At 41.8% G+C, this 12,329-nt stretch overlaps 1 protein-coding gene across 5 annotated transcripts in view; it reads left to right on the forward strand.

Annotated features, from left to right (window-relative positions):
• The window catches only part of LOC103468816 (protein sidekick-2-like), a 105,538-nt gene that overhangs the window by 48,974 nt on the left and 44,235 nt on the right, over positions 1-12,329 (forward strand). For 4 of the 5 annotated variants that reach the window (XM_008416144.2, XM_017306304.1, XM_017306305.1 and 1 more), the window contains one exon: positions 10,849-11,011. In XM_008416144.2, coding sequence (XP_008414366.1) covers positions 10,849-11,011 — 163 coding nt within the window. The remainder of the gene's footprint in view (positions 1-10,848; positions 11,012-12,329) is intronic. The other variant, XM_017306307.1, reaches the window with a different exon arrangement.

Consider the following 12,329-nt stretch of genomic DNA (forward strand, 5'->3'; position numbering starts at 1 on the left):
AGAGCGCTGGAGAGGGTCAGCAAAATGACAAACCCTATTCTGTCAGTTCTCACACTCCATAGGTCTCAATTAGGAGCTGAGACTTCGTGCTCCCGTGTGCTTCTCGTTTCGCAAAGGTGACGATCCTGCTACACTCTAGACCTATGTGGAAATGAGAGAAGATGAAAACACATCCACTTCAGCCACACACTCATCAGCCTGTGATCATATAACACGTTTAACGTGGTTTTCCCAAAGAGCTCGTGTTTCTCACGTGAAATTAGACAGAGTACGCTAAATAGGTGTGGAGAAGTCGGTTTTAAAGGCTAGTCAAGCCGTTGCCACATTTTTAACAAGAATCAGGGGTTTACTCACAGCAGTACTGAAATATTTTTATTTTGTGAGATCATAGGACATGTTTGCAAATATTAATGTCTTAATCCCTAAGAGTGTTTGCAAGGTATAAACAAATTCATCCCTGGGACATGAAAGCTAAAAACGCTTGTCGAGATCCACAATTCTCTTATGTCATAGAAAGCTATGACAGTGATCTGGGCTTTCCTAGATTGAATAAAGGGATGTTATTCCTTAGCCCTAGTTAGACGTTTATAAAGTTAGCATTTTAAATGAAAAAGAAAAAAAGAATACCTGTTCATCACCGTATGGTGAGACATAAAGAAACATGCATAAAATTTATTACAGTAATCCACAAGTGTGCACTGTGAAGTCCCTGCTTAAATGTTCACATATCTGTATGTGTAGGGCATTTTATCAATATCAGTCCATGATATGTGTGTTACTTTGAAGAGCAGATTGACAAAAAGATCTCTTCTATGCAATAAGCACTTCAAAACAAATACTATACTGCTAAGTGAAAAGTAATATAATTACACCTCCTCTTACATGTTGTTCATTCTACATTTTTGCTTTAGTCAATTATGTGTAAAAAAAAACAGTGAAAATGTCATAGATAACATTATTAGAGCAGTAATATTCAATGGTATATCATTTCTGCTGCTCTTAAATAAAAGGAACATGCTATAAATGTTGGTTCTGCAGTTTTTGTCCTACACAGTGCATTTTTATCTCGCATTGTAATACCGAGATCATCTCATAAGAACCCATGCCTACATATCGATGAATCCTAGTGACCTGTTAGCAGTCGTAAAACTTTCTGAGATCCCAACGCTGGAGCCCAGTGATGAATTTCAGCAAAAGACGGTGTTTGTCTACTTCAAACCAGGTAAATAAAACATTCCCAACACTGATTGCTGTTCACGCCTGGGCCCGGCGGAAGGAAGGGGGGACGACAGGCAGGCCGTGTAGATGTAATGAAAGGAGGTAATAATTCTTTTTTTTTCTGTCAGCTGCTCCGTGCCATTAGCATTTACTGCCAGCCCCTGCCACTCAACGTTTGGCAGCCATGCACTCTGACACACTGATAAGAATCACAATCACCAGCTTTTCCACATGCATACATTATAATGGCAGGCGCCATGATACCTCGCACTTAGCGGAACGCTATTAGCATGCCATCGGCATTGCTCTCATTCAGAGGTTCAAAGAGATCAGTTGGGGAGGAAAGCAGGGATGGGACATGGCATTTTGAGTCCATGAATTTTGCCTGAGAACATTTTGCGTCTTAAACGCACACAAAAACACACAGAGATGGAAAATACACACACAAATGTGGGACAAAGGAGAACAAGTGGAACCACAGGTTTTGCTAATGTCAAGAGACAAGAGGACTCCAAATAAATACAACTCTATTTATATGTTAATGATGGGAGGGAAAGAAGATACACATTCTGTTTGGAGCAATGAGCAATTAAATCAGGACCTGTCTAATAGCTACATCTTCACAGAGCTGCCCACAGGTCCCAGGATGGACAGACAACACAGCTTCACAGGTGCATCTGATTATCTCCATCTCAGCGCACGTAAAATAAGGTTTCCCCCACCATACCATCCACTAATTAGGATCTAATTATCTAGCCTGTTGTAAACAATCACAGCAGATGGCATTACGCACAGTATTAACTCTAATGACCCAGGGCCTTGTGGAATTCACATTTCAATGCGTTTGTTTATTTTATTTATTACATTACTCTTTGCCCTACTTTCCAAATTCACTTAGGGCTATTTCAAATTCTATCGAGCCATAAGAAGAAGCTGAATGGCGCTCCTTTTACTCTGTATCTTTATTCGATTATTGCCATTTCTTTGCCTTGTGTTGCTGTCTGTATTTGATGTCAAATGAGAGCTGGATATCCCCAAGAGTAAAGTTAGAACATTCCCCTTCATCCCCCGTCTGTCCCACCTGGGAAATAACACCAATCACTAAATCAGATTGGAAGCCTGGGTCATTTCTTTTAGTGTCCGACCCATAAGTGCTATCCAAGCTTCCACATCCCTAACAATTTAATACAGCTTTGCCCTTAAAAACTCAGAAATTACCCAATCTGTCGTTGCCAAGAATGTGTTCACGACTCGCTGCTGCTCCGAAACATAAATCTTATTTGTGTGCCACAAAGTCTGACAAGAACCCCTGCTTTATCTTCCGCCAAGCTACTCTGTGACTACTCCTTGATGATTAAAGACATAACTTTCTCACATCTCGCCGCAGTTGCTCAGCTGGGGTTTCGCCACTGCTCGTCGGACAAGGCTGAGCCGGCTAGAGACTGGATGCTGCAGAGGGCGTGTAATGGTGGCTGTGGGTGTGCGAGGTCTCATTAATTGAGGCCGGGCCCTGTGCCTGTGCTCCTCTGCGAGTTGTGCTCTATGCCAGAAGCTGGACTTGCTAATTAGGCTCCTGGATATCACAGACATGTCCCTGGGTGCTCCGTACAATACACTGTTAGTGCCGGGGAGAACGAGAGAGCAGGACTGAGGGAATCATGGCACAGTTGGAAGAAGTGCAAAAAGACCGAATAAGATTGAGAGACCTCTTGGCAGAGAGCGAAGATGGAAAGGACATGGTGATTGAAAAATGCGCAAGAAGGGATGACAACTGATGAAAGGGTATGGAGAGAGTAAATGAGAACTACTGTATTGGAATAGATCACAGCCGCCAAGTAAGGCAGACTGCCACAACGTGCACAAAGGAAACTGTTATTTAGGTGGGAAAATCTTAGAAAGGATGGGAAAATCAAAATGAAAAAAAAGAGAATCTATCGAAAGGAAGATAAACGGAGCAGAGAGGTAGAGATATCTACTCAAAGGCGAAGTGTGACAAACAGTAAAGAATTCCAAACCGACCGACCGAGTGTGTGTGTGTGTGTGTGTGTGCGTGCGTGTGTGGGTGTGTGTGCGGGTGTGTGTGCGTGTTTGAGATTTTGTGTGGCTGTGAATTTGTCTGTGCTGGACTGTGTGTCCAGATAATTCAATCTGCTGCCCATTGACTGGCCTCCTGCTCCGTCTTCACTCCTAATTAAATCTCCATTTGTTGGCTGGCTGCTACAGTACTGCTTCTAATTGTGCCGCCACAGCCTCTTGCAGACACGCGGGCACACCTAAGCGTGCACCAATCCAGAGCCCCAAGGCGAGTGCGATCCCAAGCACGTCACTGCGGTACATTACACCTCAATTAATCTCATCAATTACACATCAATTAACCCATGGCAATTCACTAAATGCAGCTGGGATTCAGGCTGTTTTTCATCGGCGGGGACCCGAGGACTTTTTCTGCAACATCAAAGCACACAGAGCATCAAAAAGAAAAATATGTTTAATGACTTAACAAGAAATTCTATTTTTTCTTTTTTTTTTTTCCATCTATTCCTCTGAGTATTCAACGTCACTATATAGGACTCTATATTGCCAGTGTAAGGACAAAGAGTAATTTTAAGATCTCATATCCTTCTCTCACACAAATCTCTCCAACTCTTTCTGGGACAACCCAGGGCATTCCCTGGCAAAAACAGAAAGTTAGTCCCTGCACCAAGTCTTTGTTTTGCCCCCGGGTCTCCTTCCAGTGGGGGCTTTCTCAGAAATCCTTCAAGGGAGAGCACCCAAGAGACATTCTGTTCAGATGACTCCTTCTGAGCAGCAGCTTAACTTGGAAATCGAGCTCCTCACCTCAAAAGCTAAGCATAACCACTTTGAGGAGGAAGTTCATTTCAGATTTTTTTCCAGAATATTGTTCTTTTATACAACATCCTGGATGTTGTTCTAGATGAAGGGAGCAATTCACCTTTTTCCAGTAGAGAATCATGACTTCTGACTCTGAAGAGTTGGCTTTCATCTTTGACGGTTTCAAAACATGCTAAAAGTAAGTGTGTAGATGTCAATATACTAACTACATCATCTGCAAACAGCAAACTCGACACCTTAAGTGTTCTTAACCAGACACCTTTCTCTCCATGACTACTTGTTGAAATCCTGTTGATGAAGAAGATTAATGACAAGAAGCAACCCTGGCAGAGTCCAGCCTGCACTAAAAACACGCAAAAAAGTTGTGCGCCGATTCAGATGCCGTAAATACAGTCGGGGGAATGACGGGGATGCATTGAACTGTGATGGACAAAGGGTCTCATTCGGCATGCAGACACAGATCCATGGGCCATTTCTGTAAATGACTGTAGAAGTGTGCAGAGGCTCTACATCTCCTCTACCTGTCTTCGGGCCTGTTTGGCTTCTGCTGTAATGGGTTCCTTCACCTTGCTGCCTGTGGTTGGAGGACACCCCTCCCTCTCTTTTCATTTCCCTCTTTCCGCAACTCTTTTCCCACTTCTTAAGATCTCTTGATTTAAACCATTACACTATGCATTTTTCCTACCATCTGTTTAACTGTCACTGCTTTCATCCTCTAAATCTTCCCCTGTCCGCTGTTTCCTAATTCTTTCAGTCATGGCGGCGTCGTTTTTGACGCACTTAACGCCTATTGTACATAGGCACCTGCTGTCATAGATACAAGAAGAATACTTACAAACATGCTTGTGTTTAACATGACCTTCAGTTTACTTTGGTTATACAAGTGGTTTATATTTTGAGTGTTTTGTTAATGCCTCCATTGAAATGGCTTATTGTCTTTGCCCAAATCTGCTCATTTCAACTTCTAAAGCAGCAAATACATGACAGCGAAGAACTCATTGTTGATATGTTTTATATATTCCATTGTGCGTATTGAAAATGGAAGAATTACTTTCACCTAGTTGCTTTTGCAATGCGTCCCTGGAAACTTTATGCCATCCCCAATGGCCCTTAAGCTTTCACTAGACTATTACTGAGCCAAGGTCAGTGCCATGACAGTTGCATAACCCCCATCAGAGAGGTCTGCCATGACCCATATCACATGTTAAACACCAGTTGGAGAGACTAGATGACAACTCCACATTTACCTGGTCCACTATTGGCTAGATGGACTGAGATAATGATACAGGGAAGCTATGTGAGCATGGCCTTGTGTAGTAAAGAAAAGAAGATGGCATAGAAGATAAAGATAATTACAACACAAATGCATCCAGTGAAGGATGGAGATAGAGAGAGAGCATCACTAGAGAACCGTAATTGTTACTACAATCTGTCACTCCGCTATTGCTGTACCTCAGCGATACACTGCCAAGTGCCATCTAAGATGCTGTTACAAAGGCCGAAACACGGATAGCCGAGGTTTAAACAGAGGAAGACACAAGAAACTCCTCACCGTCGCAGCGTAGCCGGGGTTACGAGGTGAAGCACAAATAAAACAGGAGAAATAGCACAAGACAAAAGCCGAATGTGAACACAGTCTGTGTGATTGCATGCCAGCATGGTGCAACGAAGAGCACAATGGGCTTTGGTATATAAAGCTGCCCCAGTGCCTGTGGTCTTTGTCTCACAGCCATTAAAATTCTGTACATGCAGCGGGGGACCCGACTGGAGTCGTGCCACCATTCAACCTCAGCTGTCAGGTTAGAATAAGGTGTTTTTATATCTGTAGTGAATGGGTTGTGGTGGTGCAGATTGGCTGTGGAGGGCAGCTGCTCTGCACAGCAGCCACATTAAAAAGCCCCCCCAGTCCTCCTATTGCCAGTTTTTGGTCTTCTCCAGATCTGTCGGTTCTGTTTGGCTTTTTATCTGCAGTCGTAGTGCTGGAGGAGTTTAAGTCAAGAGGGACCTCCCCTTAGCGCTCCATCTGGATGCGCTGCCTTTCAGTGGGCACTGTCATGTACCTTCCAAACCAATGCCTTTTCTACATTTGTCAGTGGGATGGAGAGTGCAGCTTTTCTTCCAAGAGACTGATCTTTATTTTCTTCCTAGATCCACTTTTGTCTTTTTGTAAGAATAACTTCTAGCCTCACCTTTATGTAGCGCTGCCAAGAACGGATGAAGAGATAAGTACCTCTTGTAGTCAAAATCTATCTTGCTATTCTTGTGAGTCATAAAATGTTATGCTTTAATGAAACCAGAAAGGGACACATAGTAAGGTGTATAGCTGATTTCTGTTAAGGTAAAATAGCACTGATCCGTTCTTTGGATCAGGCCAGTAATACTAACAGAGTTTCCCCCAGAAAACGTTCTAAGTGTAGCGATAAGGGCACCAGGGCTGTCCACCAGTGGCCTATTGTATATGACCAATGTAAATATGATATAGTGAATGACATTGTTGACAATACCTATACACACAAAAATAAAATGAAAATAAATCATATAAATTATAACTTTTTGCAATTTGAAATTTTTTTAATGAAAATGACAATACTATTACTATTTAACAGTTTAATCAGAGATAAAAACGTCTAACATTTAAATTTAATATCGAAAGATGTTTGCAAATTTAATTTTCAAAAATGCACGGAATAATCTTTGTAGTTTGATTGATTGTTGTGTTATCTTTGGTAAAAATCTGATGCGATGAGTTGAATCTTTTGTTTGAAATCAGTTTCTTTGCAAATACATCTCAGCAAATAATTGTCAAATAAACTTAGCTACTGGCTCCACAAAATCTGTATTGAAACATTGTTAGTGGTAATGATGTAGGGAAGGGCCCTAAATCATATTTTGCTTAAGATCCTGTACAAATTTGGACCAACTGTGATCACATTTATAGGTAAAAAAAAAAAAAGAAATTTGAAGAACTATTATTTAAAATGGACAATAATAAGTATATTTGCTCCTTTCAGTATGCTTCAGTTTTCCTTCTTTAGTAACACGAGGTGCTTGGTGTTTTGACTTGCTAGTTGTGATTGGCTGATTTATCCTAGCGCATGCAGCAAGAAATACTCCGAATGAAAAAGACCTGGCAGTGAAGTCTGGTCTTCTACTATTCTTATAATACACTAGGACAGCCCTGCTAATAGAAATATCCCAACAATGCTGCCTGGTGACCTGTAATTGTTGGTTCCATGATCTGTGCTCATCCGGTCAGTAAATGCACCATGCCTATGTGCTATTGGATCATTCTGACTGCAACATTCTTCTCTCAACATAAAGTTTCACAGTGAAGAAAGTTCTAGGTTAGATGAAAAGGAAGTAAAGACATTTTTTTAGGAACATTGAGACAGCAAATTAATTTTTCTATAGGTGCATGCCAGTACTTCGGTTGAGATGTGAGACTTTCGGAAAATGACAGGAAGCTGAAAGTATTCTGTTAGAGTTATTGTTTTGTCCATTTAAAGAGTCTAACTCGCTCATTTAAAATGCTGAACTAGGACATTTTGGGCGTAGTTTGGACATCTCGGTTAAATTTACGATCTACTGATTCAGGAATGCTAACCATACAAATCAAGCTATATCCAGACAATCAAGCTATATCCAGACGTAAGATGTTTAGAGACAGTTTTAAATACAATTTCTGTAATCATTCTGTCTTTGTTGAAACGAAGGTAACCATTTGATTGACTGCAAAGCTGTGCAGCATCAACTGCTCTCGCATAGTATGCTTGATGTTACCTCAGCGCCTAACATAAATAATAAATAATCATCGACTGCTTAAGGCTAATGTATAGGTACAATAAATAATGAATTATTCAACAATCTTACACATGACTCTAAATAATTTATTTACTTTGAATGGATTTTATTGTAATTAGTGTTGTGGCATACCTCTACACACTTCAGCATTTTGATGTTTGTAAAAATAAAAATTAACTATGATCTGTCTTGTAAAAAAATTAATTGGATATTCTAAACTCTTTTAGCAGGGATTTTATTGGTTGAGTTACATTCGTCCAAAAGCAGTCAAGAAAAAACTACTTTTGTTATCAATACTTTTTTAACAATAAATTGGGATCAACTAAAATTATTATGAGCATATCAGACTTGGTGACTCATAACTACTTGAAAAATCCATCTTGAAATCCACAAGAAAAACCGATAACCACCAGAGTGACAGCAGCAATAGGAGTTTACATTACCCCATATTTACTATTACAGTTTTGCTCAGTTGCATGAGATCCATGAATTTAAAAGTTCACATCTACGTAAGTAAGCAAAAATTTGTCATGGATTTTTTTTTTTTCAACCTTGAAATACTCTCTTGAACTGCATATTTTTACATTTATACATTCCTTATACATGGCTGAAACATGCAAAGACAAATATTCCTGCCACTGTCACCAAAGCAGACTCTCCAACAGGCGCATCCTCTGTGAATATCAAAAACACAATGAGAGGGAGGAGAGTTGGGGCTACAGATAAGAGATTCTTCATTGGTAGCAAGTTAGTTCAGAGAGGCTAGTGTGAGGATGAATTGGCCCTGTCTTGTTTCAGCAGTGAGTACTGTTGATGGCCTGTGGTCACTTAAGCGCTCAAGGCCTCAAAAGAAATCACTTGACTTGGTTGTTTCACTCTGTGATTTTTTTTTTTTTTTTTTCTGGACCTCCGTGAAATGAAATGAATTGCGTTTTCGTTCTGTGTTCTTTTGTAATGCTAAACATTGATTTTTCTGTCCTCTGAAATGCTTGTTCCTGAAACCCTACACTTCAGTCTAAATGTGAAACCGGTCGCAAGTGTCACACACAAGTGCCGTCCGGGGATTTATAATCAGATTTTATTTTAATTGGTCATTTGAGACAGAAAGGAATGCGATCACATGAATGGCACCATAACAGGTAACCACAGAGGAGATTAGAGTGCGCTCAGTTCCCCCGTTCCACAATCTGACATCACTAAGTCGGCATTATGCAGATTCCTTGTCTCAGGCGAGTGATATGTGTTTGAGGTTCTTGGTTTTGCACGTTCGACAACCTAATGGCGGCTTGTTGATGGAGTCGCTAAGTGCACACCGTCAGCGAGCCACCAACTCAATTGGATGTGGTCTTGTGTTGTTGCCTGTGTGTGTTTGTTCAGACAAAAGGGAGTGGTTTTTTTGGGGATTTGTGTGTGTATCAAGTCCAAATGCATTTACTACTGGATAGAATTACAGCATAGCCACCACTCCAGCAGTTTGTGTTCAGAGAGAAAAAAACAAAAAAACAAAACAAGGGATGGCTCCCTTATTATGGTTCAGCCAAGGATCAGTTTAAAGTGCCTTTTAGGTTTTATAGTGTTTGTTTTTGAGTTCTTGCAGAGGTGATAGATAGGGCAAGATGTGCCACGGAGAGGAGTATTGTTACCAAATAAAAATAGAAACTGCTTTTTAAAAACAGACATGCTTTAGTTATTTGAAGAATGTGATTGAAAGGGGAACAGGCTGCAGACAGATATCACTAGAGAAGACTGGAGTGTGTGTGTGTTATACGTTTGCACTCTGCTCACATGACCGCCTTTGGGGGAAAACAGAGGTTCACACTTATTCTTTTATTTACAGTTTCAATCAGGTTCCATTTTCTGTGTCCCCTTCCCTGCTCTGCGGGAGTGCCCTCGCATTTACCTTGCTTCGCCGCGCCACGCTCTGCATCCGCTCTCATAAATCTTGCGTTTGAACTGTGGGGGGGGGGGATGGAGAGTTAAAAAGGTACGCCGTTGACCAGCCATGACAGTGAGTTAGCTGCTGCAGCACACTTTGAACCATGCGTGCTTCAGGGCCCCAGCGGCTTGCTGCAACTATTAATACAGACTTTAATTAGCACGCCACAAACACTGGTGCAATTGGTTGAGTGTCGCCCATGGCTGGTGAGGCAGACAGATCAATAGGTCTGATCATGCCTTTTTCATCAGCTCAAATGAAAGCACTTTGTCTCCAAACTCAGCTCTGGACTTTGCGGAGCACCTTAAAGGCTTTTTTTTTTTCCTTGTGGCTAGACTGGCTGTGTGCAGCGTTGCAGATGGGGCTTGTATAATCTGGCTGCATTAGGGAACTATAAAGATAAATGAAGGGAGGTACAAAGCATAACTCATCCTGTCAGAGAGCAGGGTTTAAGACTAGGAAACTTAGTGTTTTCTAAAGCAACCCCTTCCACCATCGCCACCTCCCGTACTTTCCTAGTTCCCTACTTTCCCCTCGTCTAAATTGCCTGCATTACATTTTTTTTTTCAGATTGCTATATTTTTCTCCATCTGCTTTGTCTATTTCTGCTTCAGTCCCCTCTTCAACTCCATCTTCCTCCCCATCCCCTTTTTAGTGGTTTAGAGGTATGGAAGTGTTCATTTAAACTCCTCCTTTCAGCACAAATTGCTCCTCCACCTCTTTGCTGGCGCATTTCAATTTGAAAGGGGAAAAAGTATGATGCGTTTGCAGTGGCAATTTATTCCATGTGCTTTTTGGCAATATTTTTTGTTGACCTTCAAGTTCTTAATAAGAGCAAAAGAAAAATGGAAATGGCTCGTCCTGAGCCTTCATTTCTCGTGAGCTGCTGAAATGTGTCGTGAGTCTTCTTATTTGAGTTACTGAATCAAACATTTCATTTTTTTCTCTCCTTAACAGCCACCACCTTATTCCTCACCTTCTGTTCCATATAGTCGCACTTTTTGTTTAACTTACCTTTTTCTCCAATTGTTCTCTCCCAGTAGACGATGTTCCACCTTACTTTAAGATGGAGCCTCCTCAAACCCAGGTTCACCTGGAGGGAAACCGCCTGGTGCTGACCTGCATGGCAGAGGGCAGCTGGCCCCTCGAGTTCAAATGGATCTACAACGGCAGCGAGCTCACGCGGTTCTCCTTGGAGTACAGGTGAGGGATGTGACCTTGTGCACCAGAGCCAATGCTGTTATCATTGCTTTTTTATTTTCCTCCACCGGTTGCAATTATCTCACCACACGAGGACATTTTAACAGCGTTTAATTGTAACTAATAGCACAATTGCTCATTTTTATTCATATCCTAACCTCATTTGCATGGATTTATTCGCCACAGATTTGGTTGCATGTCTTCCTTGGAAGCCTGCACGTGGCGTTTGGGGAGTTTCAGATTTATTCCAATTTGTCTCACAACGTACTTGGCATTCTTGGATGTTGTGAGGAGATAATGCATCTTTTCACTCCTCTCCCATTCTGTTTGTCAAAACTATCATGGCGGTAATAGAACACAACGGTGCATATTTTTCATCATCATCCCATGCCGTGTGGGTGTGATTCCTTGCTCCACGGGCTGAAAGATGGTGTTTTACTGACAGGATGTTTCTTTTGGACATGTTATATTACACGTTTAAAGCCTCTTAGCACCATCATGGAGAGTTCCTCTGACACCAAAGATTGTGGCAAGAGGAAGCCTCCTTCTGCGCTAACACGGCCTCTCCCCGTGTGTCCCTGCCAGTCACAGTTGCAGTCTGCAATGAAAGTCACCTTCTTTCCAGTTCCAACCTCGCTTTCGGGACTTTATTCACAGTCTGACCAGAGCTCAAGACATGGCCAAACACTCTTAGGTGGGATTGTCTGATTGCTATCGCCGCTATCACAAAAACAGACTCACACAGCGTCCCTTCGCTGTCTTTTTCCACTCTCCCATAGATCTTCCTACCCCCACCCCTCATCTTCTTCTCTGGCCTGTCTTCCACCAGCACTTGGCTGCTCACGTGGTTTGTTCTCTGGGTCTGCCTTACAGGCCAGCCCTCTGCTTATTATTCTTCACCAGCCTTGATCAAAGAGGAGAACTGGAATCCATTTAATCAGAAAATCCAACCCCTCCGCCTGACCCCCGCCTCCCCCCCGACACATACACACACGCACACACCTCCACACCCCACGTTCAAATTAGCAGATTCGGGGATCATGGATGTGGTTCACACCTTTACAGGGCATTTTTAAGAGAGCTTTCTTGTTAAACTTACATGTTTCACAGCATCAAACATTTCTTTAGATCAGACAAAGATAACCTAAGAAAGTTCAAAAAGCAGCTATCAGATGAGCTCAATTTCTGAGGGCCAAAACGCTGCCTAAAACAACCTTGCTCTAATGTCACAGCATCTCATTTGGATTTCAGTCCAAACTTTGTCAAGGCCAGTCCAAAACTCTCATGCTGATTTTTTTGTTGTTTTAGTCAATTAGAGTTG

This window comes from Poecilia reticulata, linkage group LG8, assembly GCF_000633615.1.
Source record: "Poecilia reticulata strain Guanapo linkage group LG8, Guppy_female_1.0+MT, whole genome shotgun sequence".
Classification (NCBI taxonomy): Eukaryota; Metazoa; Chordata; class Actinopteri; order Cyprinodontiformes; family Poeciliidae; genus Poecilia; species Poecilia reticulata.